We start from the raw sequence: 20307 nt of genomic DNA, 5'->3' as shown, positions 1-20307 counted from the left end.
TTTACACCTTGGATGCGACAGCATCTGTTAGGGCATTCTTAAATCCCAGCCAAGCAGGGGAATGGTAGGTACTGGGTGTGTGTTAAAGCAGCAGGGATGTGTCTGTACCTTGGTGCCTTCCAGGAGAGGACACGTATGGGAGCAGGAAATCCCAAGTGCAGTGAGATCTGAATAGGTTCTGGTTAAGGGAGTTTGCTGCTCTGTGCAATTCCTAAGTCAAATTGTCTGCTGCTACTTCAACAGTTATAAAAAATCAAATGAGTTAAAAGCACTGAGGAGAAAAGAGCAGGACAGCGAGTGGTAAGAGGCAGAGCTTCTATCAGCTCATGGATAAGGGAACTGCTGGAGGTAATGACTCCTGGCCCTGCTGCAGCAGTTCTACCCCTGATTTCAGCAAGGTGATGCTGCACCATCCATGTGGAGATGGATCTGCTCATAACTGCAGCCAAATGACTGTAGTGATTTGATTTGCCTTCCTACTGCTAAATGCCTGACAGCTGAGGAGACTGTCTGGCTCTTTTGTGAACCAGCCAATGGCTGGGAATAGCACAGCTGAGTTTGCCCTGGTGGGGTGTCTGAGTGTTCCCGTTTGCAGCTCCTGGTACCAGCTGCCTCAGGTAGGCATGAGAACAAGGCACCAAGTCTAGAGACCTTACCAGAGAGACATGATTAAGGCATCAAGCATGCAGCAGAGAGGAAGCGAAGCTATTTTCTGCACACCCTGCGGCTTGAATGAGATGTAAAGGGAAGTTGAGATTAGGCACAGCAGGAGCTCTCTTTAAGCCTAGGGTAGAGCTGGAATAGGCTGCTGAGGGCAGGGGTGTTAGTGCTTTTAAGTTTGGTTTAAGATGCAAACATCTTGCAAGGATAGTTTGGGTATAGGGCTGAGCCAGTTCTGGGGTAGGGAGGTGGATCGGGTATCTGTAAGGGTGTGTGTCCCCAGCCTCGTCCCTGTAGTGCTATGGGAAAGGGTGGGAAATACACATGTACCCTGTGCTCACCTGGCATGAAAACAATTACCATGTCCAGCTTGTGAAGTATTTCACCGACGACTGACTTGGTAGGGCATGTGGCCAAGTCCTTTTGAACATGGACCTGAGCATCCTCTGCCTGGTTCAGTGAGGACAGGATTGGAGTTAGCACTGTGGCACAGCTGAGTTCTTAGTAGTGCCTTTAATAGTCTGCAGTGGTAATCAAAGCAGGTTCTGCTACTGTTGTAATCCCTGGCATGGAGATATTTTGGTGCCTCAGATTCAAAGTCTCAGATAATTCTGTCTGGTGCTGCCAGCCTGCTGCACAAGCAAGTGAATCAATGGCGTCGTTTCTTCTGTGCGAGTTAACAGCCCTGTCCAAGCCATACTACTGGAATGAAAGGCCATGAAGGTAAAAAGTATGAGTACGTTATTGAATGCTGTTGCTGCGTTGCTTCAGCCAAGACTTGCAGAACTAAGCCAACCCCTGGCTTAGGGCTAGAAGATCACAGACACCAATATGGAGGATGACCAAATAGCATTTTATTAAACAACAGCAGGCATTTTATACCTTTCGGCCACACGGAAGTACCTGTGCTGACCCAATCAGAGGGCAGGTTAACAATTTTTACCTTTTATGGTATTGCCGAGCCTTGCGCCACAATTCCCCTCTCCATGCTATGGGGCTTGTGAGAGTATGTAGGGAGGGGCTCTCTCTTTCCGTACATCGCGATATCTTCCGGCTGCCAGACCTTAACTACCTACAGAATGCTAGTGTGAGAGTCACAGAAACCAGCAGCTTTCCTTCTGCCATGGGCACGGTACTAAACGCACTGTGCTGAGACTGTTTCTTTTCCTGCAGGATTATTTCCACCGGGTCATCATCATCACAGAGAGGGAGAAGTTCTTTGTGCCTATCCGAGCGATAGGTGCCCGAGCCATCCTGGACTTCCCTGAGCAGCTGAACTTCTCCGACTGCCCAGTCAAGTTCAGCACCCAGAAAACTCTGCTGGTGCGCAACGTGGGGAACCGGGAGGCTTGCTACAGCATCACCACTCTGAGGTAAAGGAGCTCATCTCTTGTGCAAAACACTGTTGCGTGGTCATAGAGTTGTGAATAGTGATGAAAAGGAGGCAGAGCATGTGAGGTGCTGTACGTGGGCAGGACACATGGGGTTTGCCATTGCTTGCAGTGTTTTGAGAAAGCTCTTCAAGCAAGTTTTACGCTGCAGTGGTGTCTCCAATGCAGCATCTTGCAGATCTGATGCTGTTAGGTTGGAAGAGCCAAGGTAGGGGAAGGCAGCTTGACTGCTGAACAAGGTGCTGCATGGCAGAGGACAGCTCGAGGAGCTCAGGTCACGTAGCCCAAACGCAGTGTCAAGAAATGGACAAGCAATGAGCTGGTGAGAGACACTGAAGAGTTTATCAGCAGCTGTGTCTATATTAGCAAATGGAGATGGTAGATCAAAGCAATTGCTATCGAGGCCCTGGCAGTAAGTGTGTGGTCCAGGGACTTTGTTTTCCAGTGGGCTTGGTCTGGTGCCTGGGACCAAATGTGCCTAAGCAGAATGAGCTCTGAAGTGGAGAGGAGCAGGCACTGGCTTCAAAACCGGACTACAGCCGAAACCAGAAAGCTAAGGATGGCGCAGGTGAAAGATGCAGCAAATGTCTTGTGCATTTGCAAAGGGTTGGGGGCCTTTTCTCCGGGAGCTTTCTCTCTCCCAGCTTTCCTGGAGAGGGCTCAAGTAGGTGAGTAGCTGGCTTGCACCCTTCTGATCATGAATAACCTTCTGAAATGGTTACATACCACTATCAGCCAAGTACACCCATTCTCTGGGAGGCCACAAGCACACGGTACTCCGGTTGTGCCCTCATCAAATGCCTGAGGTGAACTGTGTTGCAGACAGCCTGTCCTGTTCCTGTCGGTCTCTGAAGGAGAAGACAGTCTGAACCAGACTCTTCTCTGAACCAGAAGACAGTCACTGGTTTTCCAGTTTGCTGGACTGGAGAGGGTGATGTGTTTTTGACACTGCATCTGCAAGGCAGCCAGTTCAGTTGGCTGGTAGCAGAGAGTTGCTTTGTCCCAGAGGTCTCAGTGTAGGAGCTGAGGTTAAGAACACAGCGAAGACCTGCTGTGTCTGACTTGGTGCACCTGAGCTGCTTCAGTTTCTTCCCCAGGAAACGGGATTCAGAAGACTACTTTTAACTTTTCTCCTGTGAAACATGAGGGTCTGAGAGGAGCTTCTGCCAAAGGCTGGCAAGGCTGTTTAAGTAGGCTTCTAGGATGCTATTTAAGCAGGCTGCTGCTTTTTCCTGTGGAACTACGTAGGCAGGAACTTGCAAATCACTGTACAGTTTCCCTCTGGGATTTCCAGGCCTAGTTGTCACCACCACAATAAATACCCACTGAAGTCTAGCATCTTTTTGCAATGTACTTGCCAACTACTCTATTGGGTGATAGAGCATGTGTTGAAAGCTCCTTGATAAAGGTTTTAAGAGTGCTCCATCCCCTAAGGTCCTCTCCTGTAGAAATGCTTTCTGGCCTATTGGTGCCCAGCCTGTACTGCCAGGGGTTATTCCATCCCAAATACAGGATTTTTGCATTTTCCATCCCTGAAATGCAAGAAGTTCCCATCAGTCAATTCTCCAGCCTGTTGTGGTCCCTCTGAACAGCCACCCAGCCCTCCAGTGTGTCGACTGCTCCCCTAGTTTGTATCCTGCACTCAAAATGTGGGTGTTCTCTCCTACTGACCAGGTCAGGATGTCTCCTTGCAGCCCAAGACTAGAACCACCACATTCTCCTCGCTATGTGATGAGGCCGTGGTGTGGCAGGACTCTAGCCAGTGCTGGGGACCATACTGTGTGATTTGTTGTCCCTGCATTGCACGGACTCTCTTCCTGCTGTCTGAGTGCCTGTGGACCCTCTACCACACCTGTGAACTTTCCCATTAATGTCTGAGTCTCTTGATAGCAATGATCAGGGGTTGGTTCCTTGCTGCTTGTGTTCTGAGAAGTTGCTTGCATACTTATGACTGACCTCCCAGGTGAGCCCTGGGGTTCTCGCAGCCCCAGCAGAAAAGAATTGGCCACCTCCCAGCTGCATGACAAGTTGGCTTGAGAATGAGACCAATGCACTGCTCCAGTTAGCTTGCAGTTCTCTTTGAACTGATATATTTACAGAGGCTTTAACAAGGGAGGCCACTTTCCTAGTAATGTCAGGGAATTAATTTTCCTGTTATAGAGGCTACAACAAAGGCCGCATCATTATTAACAACAAAAGTAGTAAAATTTAGTTTAATGTCACTAATTCTGTCGAATGACTTCCATAATAATTTGATGATTCATTATTACCACAGAACACTTAAAATTGTGCTTTGGAAATTGAGTTGTGTTCCCTGTCCTGGAGAGCTTCAAGTGTAAATATGAGACGCAGTATTCCAGAGTTATGGCATAGGTGGAAGGGAAAGGATTGCCACCCTTACAGACTTAAATTAAGATTGGTTTAGTCTCTTCTTCTTGAGTGGAAAGTTTAAGCAACTAAGTTGAATGTCTGCTTAACTCGTGCTGAGTAAGGAGGTGGTGGTGTGTTAAAGCCAGTCTTAGTATCACGTAATAGCTTTGTGTGCTGGTATGTCCAAGCACAGCCACCTGCATACGAGAGGGAGGAGGATTAGAGACCGATCTGCTGACTTCTGTGTCCTTTATTCTCTCTCTGCATGACTGAAACTTGTGTCTGAGTTGCTGCAACTTTTGTTTTCTGGCCTGAGCACATTCAGGCTCTTGCCCATTCTCAAGCCAGCTGCATTTTCTAGTCTAGTGCACTTCTCATAGCACTTCTTTGGCTCCTTTCTCTGGATTCCCTTCCCTATGGCATCAAGTGTAACCTCTCTGCTTTTATCTTCAGTGCAGTTTTCAGCCAGTCTCCAATCCTAACCCTTCCTCTCAGCCAGTACTGATTGCTCAGCTCTTGCATCTGCTTACTTCATGATGATGTTCCTTGCCTGTTAATCATTTCTCTAAGGACTCTGATGTTTCTGTTGTGCACTCCAAGGAAGAGCTCTGAAGTGAATCCATAGGGCCTATACAGCATTCTTCTGCTGTTCCCTGTTCAGAGCTCTCCCTTGCCGTGGTATTTACCAGAAAACAGGGCCACATTTTGGTGGTGTTTTCCTTGATGAAAAACTAGTAAAAGCACTCCCCCTTCTGCAGTCTGGCTTTGTGCCTGTCCTCCCTCGGCATGTCCAAACCCAGCTCTAGCTGCAGAGCTTTGCAATAAAAAATAATAATAGTACAAACACAAAGTCTCTTCCTGTTGTTCTCATTGTTAAGGTGGGATAATGAGTTTCTTCTCAGTGGCATTCACAGAGATAAATGTCATTCCATTACATTTGAGTTGAAAGTGGTGTCTGGAAGTGCAGACAGTGCTGCTCAGTGCAGCACTGCCTTTTCCTGGCATTACAGACATGGTGCTCTGCTGTGCTGTGGGGCTAGAGAGGATCAGTCCCAAATAAGATCTGTTTAGGAATGTCTCCACCAAGCTCTGAAAGCTCAGGAAGTTACCCTACAAGGCGCATGTTCTTTGTTTGGTTTTCTGGGTTTTTTTCATGCATTGGATCTTCATCAGGGACTGTAGTGATAGGACAAGGGGTAATGGGTTCAAACTTAAACAGGGGACGTTCAGGTTGGATATAAGGAAGAAGTTCTTTACTGTGAGGGTGGTGAGGCCCTGGCACAGGCTGCCCAAAGAAGTGGTGAATGCTCCATCCCTGGCAGTGTTCAAGGCCAGGCTGGACAGAGCCTTGGGTAATATGGTCTGGTGTGAGGCATCCCTGCCCATGGCAGGGGGGTTGGAACTAGATGATCTTAAGGTCCTTTCCAACCCTAACTATTCTATGATTCTGTGATCTTAGTGGAGAGATGGGGCAATTCCATCACCAGTAATTTTACTGTCTTCCTTGGTGATGGAGGTAGCTTTCAATGAAATGGATTCTTCCAAATTCAGATGATTTTCTAATGCAAATTAAGGCACCAGTAGACCAAAGAAAGTTCGGATGTAGAAGACATACATACCATGGGACTTGAAGTATATTGCAGCATCCTCTAACACTGAATTGCCAGCTCTGTTCCCTTGTCAGGTGTGCTTCTAAATTATGTCAGGATTATCTGGCCCTTGCTATCCACATGGGACATACCTTTGCCCAACTCTGTCAAGATGGGGAGCTGATGCCTGCTGGAAGTGAGCAAGATGTCAATGCCGAAATACATGCTTATGAAATTGCTTACAAACCTAGTGTTGCTCTCTTTCTGAAGGGCAACATCTCAGCAGGTCCTGGTGGGAAGGTCGCTCCTACACTGGTGTGGCTAGAGGAGTTTCTGCAAGCTAGGGATTGCAAGGTACCATTGGGAGATCTGGACCTGTGAAAGTTTAAATGTTAAAAAGCATGTCAGAAGGAAACAAGCTATTAAAGAACCTCCAAACTTTATCTTTTTCTGTCTTTCAGGAACAGTAGTGATTCATTAGAAGGGTAAATCTATAGGATGAGAATTATCTTAAAGAACAGCTCACAATTAGTGAATAAAAGCTTGGCCTGCCAGCTTCACATCTTGGCAGTGGTTTCCGTTTGGATATTACAATGGGGCAGGGATGTGTCCTTAGCATCTCGTCTTATCTGCAGGCTGCAGGGAGTAGCTCAGTCATGTTAACTGAAATTCAGAGGAGTTAAGGTTAACCATGGATGGAGTTTAACCATCTTTGGGTCTTGGAGAGCCAGGTCTATGTAAGGGATAACAAGCTCCTGCTACGAGCAGTGACACTTGCCTTGTGGATACAGCATGGGGTGGGCTGCAGGAGATGCAGTGTCTGATTTGTGCTCAGTTTCTCTGAGAGTCCTGAGAACTGAGTCCTGAACTTGGTTGGATCTTCTTCTGGTAATTTGAAAGTATGAAGATAGATACCTTCTTTCTCAGGCATCCCCTGGAGCCTCTCGCCCCCAGGAGTGTTATTTCCCAGCCATCTGAGGGCAGGAGGAAAGATTAGGAAGGTGATGGCACAGGAGGAAGTTCTGCACCGTGCCAGGGATTCCCCTTAACTTGCAGCTTTTCTGTTGTGGCAACATTTCTGGCAAAAGCAAAGGAAAAATGAAGTCTGTGCCTCTCCCACACCAGGCAATGAACCCACCCAAGCACCAGCAGAGACCTGCAGCAGCCCTGGCACAGGAGTGCAGATGCAGGACCCAGTGGAGCAATCCAGTTCTGAGGCTGGTAGTGTCTTGTCTTTCCTCCTCTCTCCAAGGTCTCAGGTCCAGCATGTAAACATTGCAGGCCCAGTGTTTCTCCATTAGTCAGTAGCAATGTTTTCTCTTGTAATGGGAACAGGTCAGGCCCCCAATGAGGCAATATCTCCTTAATGAGCAGAAACTGCTGCAATCTCATCAGCTGCCACCATGAGCAAAGTTCAGCTTGTCCATGGCTCCACTTGTTCTCAGTATTTTTGTGTGTTGTATTCTCTGATTGTGTTAAAACTCCCCAGAACATGCTGTTAAGGTGACAGAGGGACCACTAGCAGAGCAGTAATCCCAGTAATTTTTGTTTTCCAAGTGGGGCTGGACAAGATCCAGAAAGCTCAGCTGTTGTACAGGAGAATGTTTAGTCTGACTTAGGGATAAGCATTAAAACACTGAGTTTTGTGCCTATCAGCCAACAGCTATTCACTAGGTGACAAATCATAATTGCTCATAATAAATCCAAAGTACATCAACCCATTTTCATCATTATTTCCAAAACATTGCACAGAATTTGTCTGGTGGGCCAAGCAAACAGATACTGAGCTTGGATTACAACCTAGAGCCCCAGGCTGCATTTCTTGTGGATACCTGGAAAACGTCCTGTTGAACTGGCCTTGAGATGCTCCTGCTAATGGTGCTGGGGATTTAATGGTTCAGGCTGTAAATGGGGTGCTCCTGTTGTGTCTTGTTTCCATGTCATTGTATCATTCTGATCTGCACTTGCACTCATTCAGATTGTTCTGACTGTTCTTTTTCTTAGAGCAGCTTTCCTTGACATGCTGATAAAAGGTGCCCTTTCTTGGGCTCAACCAGGATGTTTTCCAGGTGAAAAATAAGAATTCTGCAAATTAAACCATAATTGTGCTCTGGTCTTCAAGAAGGACTTTGGTTCTCCCGGTCTGATTTTTAGGCTGTAATCTCACAGGGACAGGTATTGCCTTGATGTTTGCATCTCTTGAGATGAGGTTTATAGGTGGCAGGAAAAGACAGATTCCTGAGGAGGTCAGTGTCAAGTTGTGCGTGCAAGTAGTTCTTACCCCTTCTGAGCTCTTCCAAACCCATTCTCTGATGGTGCTGCTGGCAATTGGACTCTGGAGCCTCACTGCAGAGAACTGGGTGCAGAGTATGGCGGGGCTAAGGTCATATTATACCACAGGACCTTCTGAGGTCTGGATCTCTTCAGAAGGGAGAGTCACCCGCTCTGTTTCTGGTCCTGTATGTTCTGGTTCTCTTCTACCGACTGTGGTTTGCTTGCTCGCTGCTTGCACAAGTGAGCTGAAGTGAACTAGACTGCAAAAGGAATGGAGGCCCCAGATCTCCCATACAGTCCTGATCTCTCTCTTTGTGTTGCAGCCCTTTCTCTGTGGATCCCTCCATTGGGACCCTTGGGATTGGAGAAGCGATGCAAGTCACAGTGGAGTTTCACCCACCAAAGACCGGTGTTTACTCCAGTCCCATGATTGTTCACTATGACACAGGTAAGTGCTGGGCACTGCATGGTGTGCCCTCTCTGTGTCCTTCCAAACAGAGCCCTTTCTAAGCAGATTAGTGTTCAACTTGCTTTGCAGGATACTTCTAAAACCTTTTCTTTCAGAGCCTCTGTATGTTTCGGTGCTCAGAAGTGCACAGATAAAGGGCAAAGGCTGTGCCTGCTCTTGTTCTGTGTGTCCTGTGTCACTGAGTGCTGGTCCATCCCTGGGGGACCTTGGTGTCAAGACAGTGTTCTCCACCCAGCTACCCCCCTTGACAGTCATCTGCCATCATTCCCTATTGTCCCAGCCACCTTAATTCCCTCTTGAGGTGTACTTCTCCATCCCAGATTCACCTCAAAAAGAAGTGAACAATAGTTGGTGTTTAGGGGGTTGTTAAAGTGGATCCCCTCCAGTAGGAATGAGATTTCTGGAATCCTGTTTTGCTGGGAGTTGCTGTGTGGAGGAAGAAGGAATTCCCCATTACAGTGTGCATATACATGTGTGGAGTCTTATTCCTAGACAGGGGTGTGTTTGGAGTGCGGCGTGGCAATGCATGTGTCTGTCAGACTCCCCATTGCCCACTGTCTCTTACACACCTGAGTCCCATATAGTGCTTCTCTGTTGTCTTGCCTTCTACCCATCTACATCTCATACTTCACAACATCAGGTCTAAATCAGCCACGACTTGAGGGCACTTGGAATTTGGCAGGAAGTGCTTGGTGTCTCCAAACATACGTATGAAATTCATACCTGGGTATGAGAAGCTAGGCTCAGGCCACAGCAGTACTGTCAGTGTTACATGTCACATCCAGGGTAAGTGAGGGAAACTCAAGAGAAAAGGGGTGGTGTTAAAAATGCTTCTGTTGACCTTGGTTCAGCCGAGGTGTCTCGTGGTGCTGAACATGGTGTTTTCTCAGTGGGGTGAATGCATTTGGTGTGTTGCCTTCTATCTTGCCTGAAAGAGAGGTTTGCTTTGTCCCTATTACTGAACTTCATTCCCGGGAAGCAGGATGCCCTAACCTAGGTGACAATGTGATGTGTTAGCACAGCAAAGAGCATTTTAGTTGCCTCGAGTTTGTAGAAGTTATAAAAATGATCTGTATCTCCCAAATACTCTTTGTAGCTTTATGAGTTATTGCAGCTTTGTTGAATATTTTTCAGTTCATATAATCCCGGACTGGTTTGGGTTGGAAGAGACCTTAAAGCTCATCCAGTTCCAACCCCCTGCCATGGACAGGGACACCTTCCACTAGACCAGGTTGCTCCAAGCCCCATCCAAGCTGGCCTTGAACACTGCCAGGGATGGGGCAGACACAGCTTCTCTGGGCAACCTGTGCCAGGGCCTCACGCTGATAAGGAAGAAGTTCTGCCTAAGATCTCATCTCCATCTCCCCTCTGTCAGGTTAAAGCCATTTCCCTTGTCCTGTCCCTACAGGCCCTTGTAAAAGCCCCTTTCCAGCTTTCTTGTGAGCTTGCTTGAGGTATTGGAGGCCTACAAGAAATCCGGAGAGGGACACCTAATGACCTGTACCCAGTTCATACCTCTACACAGTGAATGGTGTATGGTTGCTCAGAGAAGCTCAGTGGCTTGGGTAACACTTTCTTGAAAGAACTACTGGATTTCCAGAGAGCAGCTCAGATGGTGCCTCATCTTTGTGCATATAGGGCATCTGTAGGCTAAAATTCAGACAGCTAGGCCTTTCTCCAGGATGAATCAGTAGTAACACTGGAGGTTAGGGTCATGAGATTTATACTTTGTGACTGAAAAGGCTGAGTCAATAATCAGGGCCAGAATCTTCATGTCTTGCTTGGAAAAGCAGAGCCTTGTTCTTACTGGAACACCCAGTTCCTCCATGGTTAACCTTTACAGAAGGGATTTGCATAGGCAGGCCATGGAGATGTAGCTCTGCTGGCTCTGAGATGGGTGACCTCCTAGGAGCAGCACTGGTTGAGGAGGAGAGCAAAGGCAGAATTAAAGGATTATCTGTCTAGCTCTGAAGCACACAAATAAGCAAAAGTCTGCTGAGATTAATTGCTAAACTGAAACAGGAATGTTTAATCAGTTTTAAGAACTGCTTATTGCAGGTGTAGTGCAGAACACAGACCAGAGGACTCCACCTTGTGCGGCAAGCCTGGGCTCATTTGCCCTGCACTAAGGGGCTGCCTGTGACCCACATACAAAAAGCAGCTGAGTGGTCTTTCAGAGCACCAACAGGATGTTTATTATCGAACAGAAGCTCTAAGAGCAAAACAGCATTTGAGGGTGTTGGGAAGCATTTCCCTTGCTTCACTGGGGGTGTGTATTGATGTGCTCACGAGCTGCAGTGGTTCTCAGCGAAGAAGCTGCCGAGGTGAGCAGCTCCAGAGAGGAGCTTTCAGCACCGGAGCGAGGGGAGACACCGCGTGCGGGAGCCTCTGTTTCGAGCGGCGAGAGCCACTACGGGTGCCTCGAGCCCTCGCCAGGCCTTGCCCAGGAGCCTGTGACTCACAGGGGGCGGCGCCAGGAGGGACGGCACCTCCTGGAGTGGGGAAAACACCGCCCCAGGGAGCACGAGCGACCAGGAGCGCGGCGAGCAGAGCGGGCAGTCAGGGTGCGGCGCTGCAGTTCCAGTGGGCAGGTGAGCGCTCGGCTCCGGGCCAGGGCGGGGGGCCGCTCTGGGAGCTCTACTCTGGCTCGCCCGCTGGTGGCAGACAGAGCCGATGGGAGGGGAGGCTGCAGCGCAGAGCTCGGGGTGTAGAAAGTGCCTCCACTGGTCTCTTGAGGCGAGGGTGCACAATGGACAGGGCTGTACTCGGTGCGCCCTGGTGGAGGTCCTCCTGAAGCAGGGGGCTGAGCTGCGGGACACTGTCAACAGGCTGAAAGGTTACAGGGAAACCGAGAGGGAGCTGGACTGCTTGCTCCAGGCCCAGGCTGCACAAGGGCCACAGGTGTCCACCCTAGCGCATACAGAAAAGGAGGGCATCAATCCCGGAAGCTGGGTGCTGGTAATGAAGAAAAAAAACAAAAAAAGGAGGAAGAGGACAGTTAATAGCAAGGGGTTTCCTCTTAAATCCAACGTCCCCACCCAGATCCACTTCACAGTTGTGCAGGGGGCTAATGAGGAAACACCAAACACACCAAAGGATCAACCAGCTGATGCACCAGTAAAAAAGGATTACTCCTGGTGCCTCCAGAAAAAAGTGGTGGGTCATAATAATAGGTGACTCTACTTTGAAGGGCACAGAGGCACCCATCTGTCGGCCTGACCCAATCTCAAGAGAAGTGTGTTGCTTACCAGGGGCTTGGATCAAGGGTGTTGCTGGGAGGCTGCTAGGTCTAGTAAGTCCTACTGACTATTACTCACTTCTGGTGGTCCATGTGGGTGCTGGCGATGTTGACATCGGTAGCCTAGAAAGCATTAAGAAGGACTACAGAGCTCTGGGAAAGGTGGTTAGAGGCTCTGGGGCTCAGACAGTTTTGCCATTGATCCTCCAGGTGAAAGGGGAGGACGTAGAAAAGGCCAGGCAGATTTGGCAGGTTAAGAAATGGTTAGAACGGTGGTGCCATAGTCAGGAGTTTGGTTATTTAGAACATGGGGCGCAATTTGGGAGGCCAGGTCTACTGGAGGCTTGTGGGGTGGGTCTGGCAAAGAAGGGGAAGAGCTGCTTTGGTAGGAGGCTTGCCAGGCTGGTCAAGGCAGCTTTAAACTAGATGTGTTGGTGGAGGGGGGCATCAATCCATCCCAACACTCCCAGTCATTTGCCAGCACCTGTAATAAATGCTTGGAGCAATGCAGAGCTATTTCAGCTGCTCCAGCCAGTGAGTCGGCTTTGTTCAAAACTTGGCTCAGATGCCTCTGTACAAATGCCCATAGTATGGGGAATAAACAAGAGGAATTAGACATGTGTGCATGGCTATGGGGATATGATATCATTGGCATCACAGAAACATGGTGGGGTGGCTGCTATGACTGGAGTGTTGGAATGTAAGGTTACAGGCTCTTTAGAATAGACTAGGCCAGGCAGACGGGGAGGAGTGTGTAGCTATTTTTGTCAGTCATAGGCTGGAGAGTATGCAGCTCTGTCTGGGGACAGGTGATCAGTCAACAGAGAGTTTGTGGGTCGGGCTCAAAGGGAGAACAGCGATGGGGGACATTATGGTGGAGATCAGTTACAGGCTGCCCAGTTAGGAGGACTCTGTGGATGAAGCTCTCTATAGACAGGTAGGAGCAGCCTCACGCTCACAGGTCCTTGTCCTCATGGGGGACTTCAACCACCCCGATATCTGTTGGAGGGACGGTATGGCTCGGCAAAAGCAATCCAGGAGGTTCCTCGATTGTGTGGAAGACAACTTCCTCTTGCAAGTAATAGAGGAGCCGACAAGGAGAGATGCCATGCTTGACCTCGTGCTCACCAACAGGGAGGGACTGGTGGGAATGTGACACTCCAAGGCAGCCTTGGCTGCAGTGATCACAAGATGGTGGAGTTCGAGATCCTCAGGACAGTGAGAAGGGCACACAGCAAGCTCACTGCTCTGGACTTCAAGAGAGTAGACTTTGGCTTCTTCAGGAATCTGCTCAGTAAGGTTCCATGGGAAAAAGCCCCCGGCGAGCCCAAGGCTGCTGATTGATATTGAAGGATCACGTGCTCCAAGCTCGGGAGCATTGCATCCAAACAAGAAGGAAATGGGGCAGGAAGGCCAGGAGGCCTCCATGTATGGATAAGGAGCTGCTGAGAAAACTTAGAGGGGGAAAAAAGAAGCTTATAGAAGGTAGAAGTGAGGACAGGCAGCCTGGGAAGAATAGAGGGACATTGTCTGGGAAGCGAGGGACCGCGTCAGGAAAGCTAGGGCCCAGTTAGAATTGAGTCTGGCAAGGGATGTGAAAATAACAGGCAAGGCTTCTATAGGTATGTAGCAAACAAAATACAGGCTAGAGATAATGTGGGCCCCCTCCAGAAGCTATCGGGAGAACTGGCTACCCTGGATTTGGAGAAGGCTGAGGTTCTCAACAGCTTCTTTGCCTCAGTCTTCATTGGCAAGTGCTCTGACCACACCGCCCAAGTGTTGGAAGGCAGATGCAGGGGCTGTGAGAATGAAGACCTTGGGCCCACTGTAGGAGAAGATCAGGTTCAAGATCATCTGAAGAACCTGAATGTGCACAAGTCCATGGGACCTGATGAAATCCATCCACAGGTCCTGAAGGAGCTGGTGAATGAAGTTGCTAAGCCACTATCCATCATATTTGAAAAATCGTGGCAGGCAGGTAGAGTTCCTGATGACTGGAAAAAGGGAAATATAACCCCCATTTTCAAGAAGGGGAAAATGGAAGACCTGGGAAACTAGACACTGCTCAGTCTCACCTCTGTGCCTGGCAAAATCTTGGAGCAGGTTATCCCGAAAAGCATGCTAAGGCACATGGAAAACAACGAGGTGGTTGGTGACAGACAACATGGCTTCGCTAAGGGTAAATCCTGCCTGACCAATTTGGTGGCCTTCTATGATGGGGCTATGGAACTGATGGACAGGGGCAGAGCAGTTGACATCATCTACCTGGACTTGTGCAAAGCGTTTGACGCTGTCCTGCATGACATCCTTGTCTCTAAACTGGAGAAACATCAATTTGCTGGAAAGACCACTCGGTGGATAATTAGCTTGATGGCCACACACAAAGAGTTGTGGTCAATGGCTCAATGTCCATCTGGAGACTGGTAACAAGTGGTGTCCCTCAGGGGTTAGTGGTGGGACTGATCTTGTTCAACATCTTTGTTGGCTGTGCAGACAGTGGGATTGAGCACCCTCAGCAGGTTTGATAATGACACTAAGCTGTGTGGTGTGGTTGGCACACTGGAGGAAAAGGATGCCATCCAGAGGATGGACACGCTGGAGGTGGCCAATGCCAAGCTCATGAAGTTCAACAACGCGAAGTGCACGGTCCTCCCCCTGGGTTGGGACAGTCCTGGGTGCAGTTACAGGTTGGGCAGAGAAGTGATTCAGAGCAGCCTGAGAAGAACTTGGGGGTGCTGGTTGATGAGAAACTGAACATGAGCCAGCTTCAGCGTGCGCTTGAGCCCAGAAACCACCCATGTCCTGGGCTGTATCCCCAGCAGCGTAACCAGCAGGTCGAAAGAGATGATCCTGCCCCTCTGCTGTCATGAGACCCCGCTTGAAGCAGTGTGCAGTTCTGGTGTCCTCAACATAAGAAGGACATGGAGCTGCTGGAGCAAGTCCAGAGAAGGGCCACGAGGATGATCAGGATCTGGAGCACCTCCCACATGAAGACAGGCTGTGAAAGTTGGTGCTGTTCAGCCTGGAGAAGAGAATCTGTGTGGAGACCTCAGAGCAGCCTTCCAGTATCTGAAGGGGGCCTACAGGGATGCTGGAGAGGGACTCTTCATCAGGGACTGCAGTGATAGGAGAAGGGGTGATGGGTTTAAACTTGAACAGGGAAGTTCAGGTTAGATATAAGGAAGAAGTTCCTTACTGTGAAGGTGACGAGGCACTGGAACAGGTTGCCCAAAGAAGTGGTGAATGCTCCGTCCCTGGCAGTGTTTAAGGCCAGGTTGGACAGAACCTTGGGTGACATGGTCTAGTGTGAGGTGTCCATGCCTACGGCAGAGGGGTTGGAACTAGATGATCTTAAGGTCCTTTCCAACCCAAACCATTCTATAATTGTATGAATCCCACTGAGGTTGGTGTGATTTACTCAGGGCCAGGTGCTTGCTGCATTGCTTTAATTTTTGCTGGAGCTGGCCCAGATCTGTCCCTAGCATTGCTTAAGCAAACATGGAGCTAGTCAATGCAAGTAAGTCCCAATTTTCTCTTTGTCTAGTATTTGATTTAAATTGTGCATCCTTTAGACTGTCCTGGTCAGGAGCACAGGAACAGTCCCCTGCATTGACTGTGTATGTGGTGCTAGTCCTGGTGCTACAAACTTTGCAGATGAGTGTGAAGAAAATGTCATTGTTGCTAAGAGTGTAATGATTTACGATAAAAATTAGCAAGAAGTTCTTCCCTGTGAGGGTGGTGAGGCCCTGGCACAGGTTGCCCAGAGGAGCTGTGTCTGCCCCATCGCTGGCAGTGTTCAAGGCCAGCTTGGATGGGGCTTGGAGCAACCTGGTCTAGTGGAAGGTGTCCCTGTCCATGGCAGAGGGTTGGAACTGGATGAGCTTTAAGGTCCCTTCCAACCCAAATCAGTCTGGGATTCTATGATGGTTCTATGAAAACTTGACCTTCAGAGCTTTTCATGTCGAAACTCCTTCGTTTCCCCTTACATGTGTCTGGGTGTGGAAAGTCCCAGCTCGTACTGAAATGAAGGTGACTTGGGATGTTCTGGGCTACTGCGCATGCTTACTCATCTTCTTAACACCAGGATATGGTATCAGGAGGGGTTACCGAAGCCTGCATGCCAAGTACACATACAGGTTTGGAAGGAGTTTGCGCTCAGTGTCACTAAACGTTCTTGTCCCTTCCCTAATGACTTTCAGCCCACGCCCTGTGGATGTGGGAGAGGAAGTTTACGGAGTTAAGTCTTGTCTCAACTGAGTTGGTATTCATAAAGCTTAGATAATCTTTCAGCTCTCAGGTGGTCCTCAAGGGAGATGCCCAAGCTGGGTGCCCTGTGTACTGCTGCTTGTACATCAGACCCATGTTTCTGGAGTCATACAGTACAGCGTGATGGAATAGCACAAGGTTGTTATGAGAGGGTGAGCTTTGCTCAGGGACATGTCTAACAGGTTCCCAGAGCTGTGCCAGAGGTGCAGAACAAATTCACCAATTTTAGCACCCAGAAACAATAACATCTGTGGCAGATGCTCCAGGCAAGTAAAGGAGACAGAAACAGGAGGTGCAGGAGAGATGCTGGGAATTCTGGAAGGAGAATCACTTCTCTGCACAGAGCTTCCTAAATCCTGACTCACATTAGGCTCCTGTCTCCAAGAAGTCCCTGGTATGGTACGATGGGTGGTCTTCAAGGTGTAGGACCAGATTTTGCGCTTGTATGTGGGTGCCTGCATTGTCCACTGGACCTGGCACTGGTGTTGCAATGTGCTTCTAGTCCAGGAGATCGTCATGCAGTGCTGAAATTACTCTGCACAGTTTTGCCCATCGGCCGCCACATCCCATGGGATCTCTTTGTCAGCGCAGCAAACTTCAGTGATGAGCAAAGCACCACTGAGCTTATGCAGGGCTATAGACAGACACTATATATAGACAGACACTATATATTGAGACGCTTTTATTCCTGTCAGTAGTAAGAGTAATTCAGGAGATAATTTTCCTTTGGTGGCTCTGTGAGACTAATGCAGAAGCAAAAGCTTGGGGGCAGGTCTCACCGTCTTTGAGGGGAGAGATCAGAGCCTGTGCATGTAGGAGAATTTTAGGAGACAGCATGTCCAAGAGGAGCCAGCCCTCAAGCACACGTCTTCTTCATGACCATCCTGTCTTCTCTTGGTGCAGAGCTCCAGAAAGCAGCTTCCCCATGGGAGAGGTAATGTGGCTCAGGAGTAATCGTCAGTGGATTTAGTCCTGCTGGAAGCCTCCAGCCTTGTGCTAAAAGCTGCTGAGGAACTGCCTGGGTACTTGGCGGATTAATACCCTGTTTCCTCTCAACTTCCTACACAGCTTAGGAGAGGGCTGGCAGTTCCTGAGCAGGAGCTCTCCTAAAGCAAATCTCAGCTCCTTTTGCTGTGGATCACAGACCTCCTCTGTGGCTTTGCAAAGACAGGGCAAGGAAGGGAGAGCTCAGCCTCAGCTCCTTGATCAATTACTTCAAGGGCAGCGTCTGCTCCAGCTCAGCAGTTGTCAATCAGATTGAGTTTTCCTGCACTGGGTTGGTTACTGTCCCTTTAGGAAGCGGATGAAGTAATGTCTCCTCTCCCAGGACCTGGAGAACAAAACTTGCTCTCTGCCAAAGTCAGGTTATTCCTGAAATGAGGAAATGGAGATGAAAGGAGGAGATGAAAGCAGCTGAACATGTTTCTCCCATGCAGCACACCAGGAGCTGGTGCTGATGTGGAGGTGAGCTTGCTCTGCCCTGAGGCAGGGAAGTCTGTGCCTTGTTTCCCTCCCTCTGAGCTTTGCTGCTGTCTCTGGACATCCAGGGTCCCCAGCAGTCTTTCCTCCCCATTGCTGCTTGCTGGATGTAGGGCTAAATGCGATGATCTCATGTTAATCAGCACTAGGCTGCAGTGTGGGGAAGCAAGTCTTGGCCTGAGATGTCTTCTCGCTGGCAGTGCCCCTCCAGTCTCTCCAGTGCTCCTCTCCAGGCCCAAGCACTGAGGAGAAGCGCTGCCTTGCTGTGATCTTCATCTGTGTGTTTGGGTAGACCTTGGAGAAAACAAGCACCTTTGCATAGCTCTGTTCTCTTTCCTTTAAGAACCCCCTTTCTGCTAAGGGTCTTGTTATCTCTCTTGCAATCAGTGGGTTCCAGGAAAAACTAAATGCTTGAAAACAAAATGAAAATCCTATTTAGTCTCTAGATCAAGCCTTTTCCTTTCCCTTTTATCTTCTTTGTCAATGCACTGATGGATGCGGATGGCATCAGGGCTGAACTGAGGTTTAGTCCTTGTTGCGTTGCATTTCACATTCCTGAGATCAATCTGAGTGCTCTCAATTTATACTGACTTCAGCCAGGATGGGGGACACTCAGTTCTTGCCTGAGCAAACTCACGACCTCATTAGAGACTTATCTGAGTTGTCCCTGCATTGTGTAGGATTCCAGGGTGGGAATACCAAAGCCATTTTCTGGTTTTAATCTTGGTCTCGTGCGAGTGTTTACAGGGGCTCTGACCTTGTTGTGAGTTGAGTTACTATTGAGCTAAATTTCTGGCAGCAGATGCTGAGTTCTGATGGCCATCGCTGCGTGCCACTGCTACTCAAGTCCAGTTGTACATCTTCATGCAATTCTCCATTCCTTCAACACCAGGCAGACTCATAGTAGCTTCTTCCAAGTGCAAAGAGGAATGGAAGTCTTCTGCTCCCTGAACAGCAGCCTCTTTAGACACCACAGCTTCACTGTACTGCACTAACTGACATAGTACTTTTTTTATAGCGCTGGCAGATGGTTAGAAACTTACTTTATCCCATGAGGCTTTTAAAGAAGGTCGTGTTTCCTGCGTTATCCTAGATGTAAGCCAGATTCTGATGCTGTAGTTACTACAAGAGACTTCTCTAGTTTTTTCCTTGGACTATGGGGCATTTAAAACCTTTGCAAAGGGGTTTTTCTTTGTGCTTGTCACAGGTGGTGAGTGCATCTTGTGCTTTTCTTCCTTGGCTTGTGAGGATTCCCAGCAGCATGGCTGGTTTCTACTGGACTTTAATGTTCTTGTGTATCTGCTTCAGAGTGGAGGGAGGCAAAACAAAGTGTAAGCGTGAGGTTGTGCAGTTGTATGTTGACTTTGCATCTTAATAGTAGCAGCAACACATGGAGGGTTGGTAGCTAATACTTTACACAACTGATGGGTTTGGGCTTTTATAGTTTGAATCAATTAGATTGATGGGTGAGTCTAACTGGTCTCCAGAGTGTTCCTTTGTGTCTAATAGGTAACAACTGTTTCCTGCCTTTGTTCTCATTTTCTAGAGCTTCTTGGAATAATGATTTATTTAATGCTGTTTTAGATAAGGTTGTTCCAGTCCTTGCAAACAGAGCATGGCCTTTGCCCCCTTTCCAGAGCCTTGTGTTTCAAGACAGTTGGTCTGTCACACTGAGAGAAATGAAGGGGAATTAAGTTTGCTTCATTTGCTTGAGGATTTTTGCACAACTTTACAGCTCCTCAAATACGTAACACCCCTCCTGACGAAACCCTGCCGCAGTAGCCCATGGAGTTAGCTTCATGAGCTACATGAGTGTGTGAAGTAGGAGGGTCATTTGGAAGTTAAAAGTCTCCTTCTGGCAGTTTCGTTCGTCCCCAGATATGCCCAGAAACACAACTCCATGTGATGCCAGATAGTCCCTTGTTAGCACGTGAAAGATGTCTGCAAGAATGTGGGTTCCATCTCATTGCAGGTCATCTTTGACTGCAGATTGTCTACTCTGTCATCAGTGGAAATCACTGATATGGTCCTCAGTGTCATTAACTCTGGATGTGTTTCAGGGCAGAGCTGGCCATTCATTAGGCTCCTTTCCTTGTGGATCAATCATTATCTGCTGAGCATCAGAAGAGCAGCTTGATGAATTTATTAAGTGGTATGTTGGGCATGTCTTTACCAGGCAATCAGAATAAAAGTTCCAGCACTGTTTTCCCTGGGGACAAAAGCAAGGTTTCAGCAGTCAGGTACCTCAGTGTATAATTGCTGTAGTAGCAATGATGATTAAAACCAGCCCGTGGCATGCTGGCTGTGTGGCAGCGCTGTCTGTCATCATCGGATGGTTTCATTGTCCTGTTCAGTCCCTTCTGCAAGGCTCCTTCACGCTGGTTAGAACAAAGCTTCCGTGCTGGCTCCCAGCTATTCCTGTGCTGGAGTATTTCAGCCTGTAAAGAGGCAAAGAGATCTTCCTAAGCACGGTGCACCGGGGGCGACGGGGAGTACTCTGGGTGCTCCACTGCAGAAGGACGCATAGCAAGGAGCCCTATGGAAAAAGAGATGGCTTTTAACATGCAAGAG

General features: G+C 48.6%; 1 protein-coding gene across 3 annotated transcripts in view; it reads left to right on the top strand.

The window, feature by feature from the left end:
* HYDIN (HYDIN axonemal central pair apparatus protein) overlaps nucleotides 1–20307 on the top strand; it is a 115007-nt gene that overhangs the window by 34962 nt on the left and 59738 nt on the right. Inside the window, exons 1-3 of one of the 3 annotated variants that reach the window (XM_030512558.1) lie at nucleotides 6951–7011; nucleotides 7136–7231; nucleotides 8608–8732. In XM_030512558.1, the coding sequence (XP_030368418.1) occupies nucleotides 8657–8732 (76 nt within the window). In that variant the 5' untranslated portion in view covers nucleotides 6951–7011; nucleotides 7136–7231; nucleotides 8608–8656. Of the gene's footprint in view, nucleotides 1–1833; nucleotides 2034–6950; nucleotides 7232–8607; nucleotides 8733–20307 lie in introns of those variants that run through there. The other 2 variants (XM_030512556.1, XM_030512557.1) reach the window with 2 other exon arrangements.

This window comes from Strigops habroptila, chromosome Z, assembly GCF_004027225.2.
Source record: "Strigops habroptila isolate Jane chromosome Z, bStrHab1.2.pri, whole genome shotgun sequence".
In the NCBI taxonomy this organism is placed as follows: domain Eukaryota; kingdom Metazoa; phylum Chordata; class Aves; order Psittaciformes; family Psittacidae; genus Strigops; species Strigops habroptila.
Note: the sequence above shows the minus strand (reverse complement) of the source record. Positions and strands in the feature narration are given on the sequence as shown.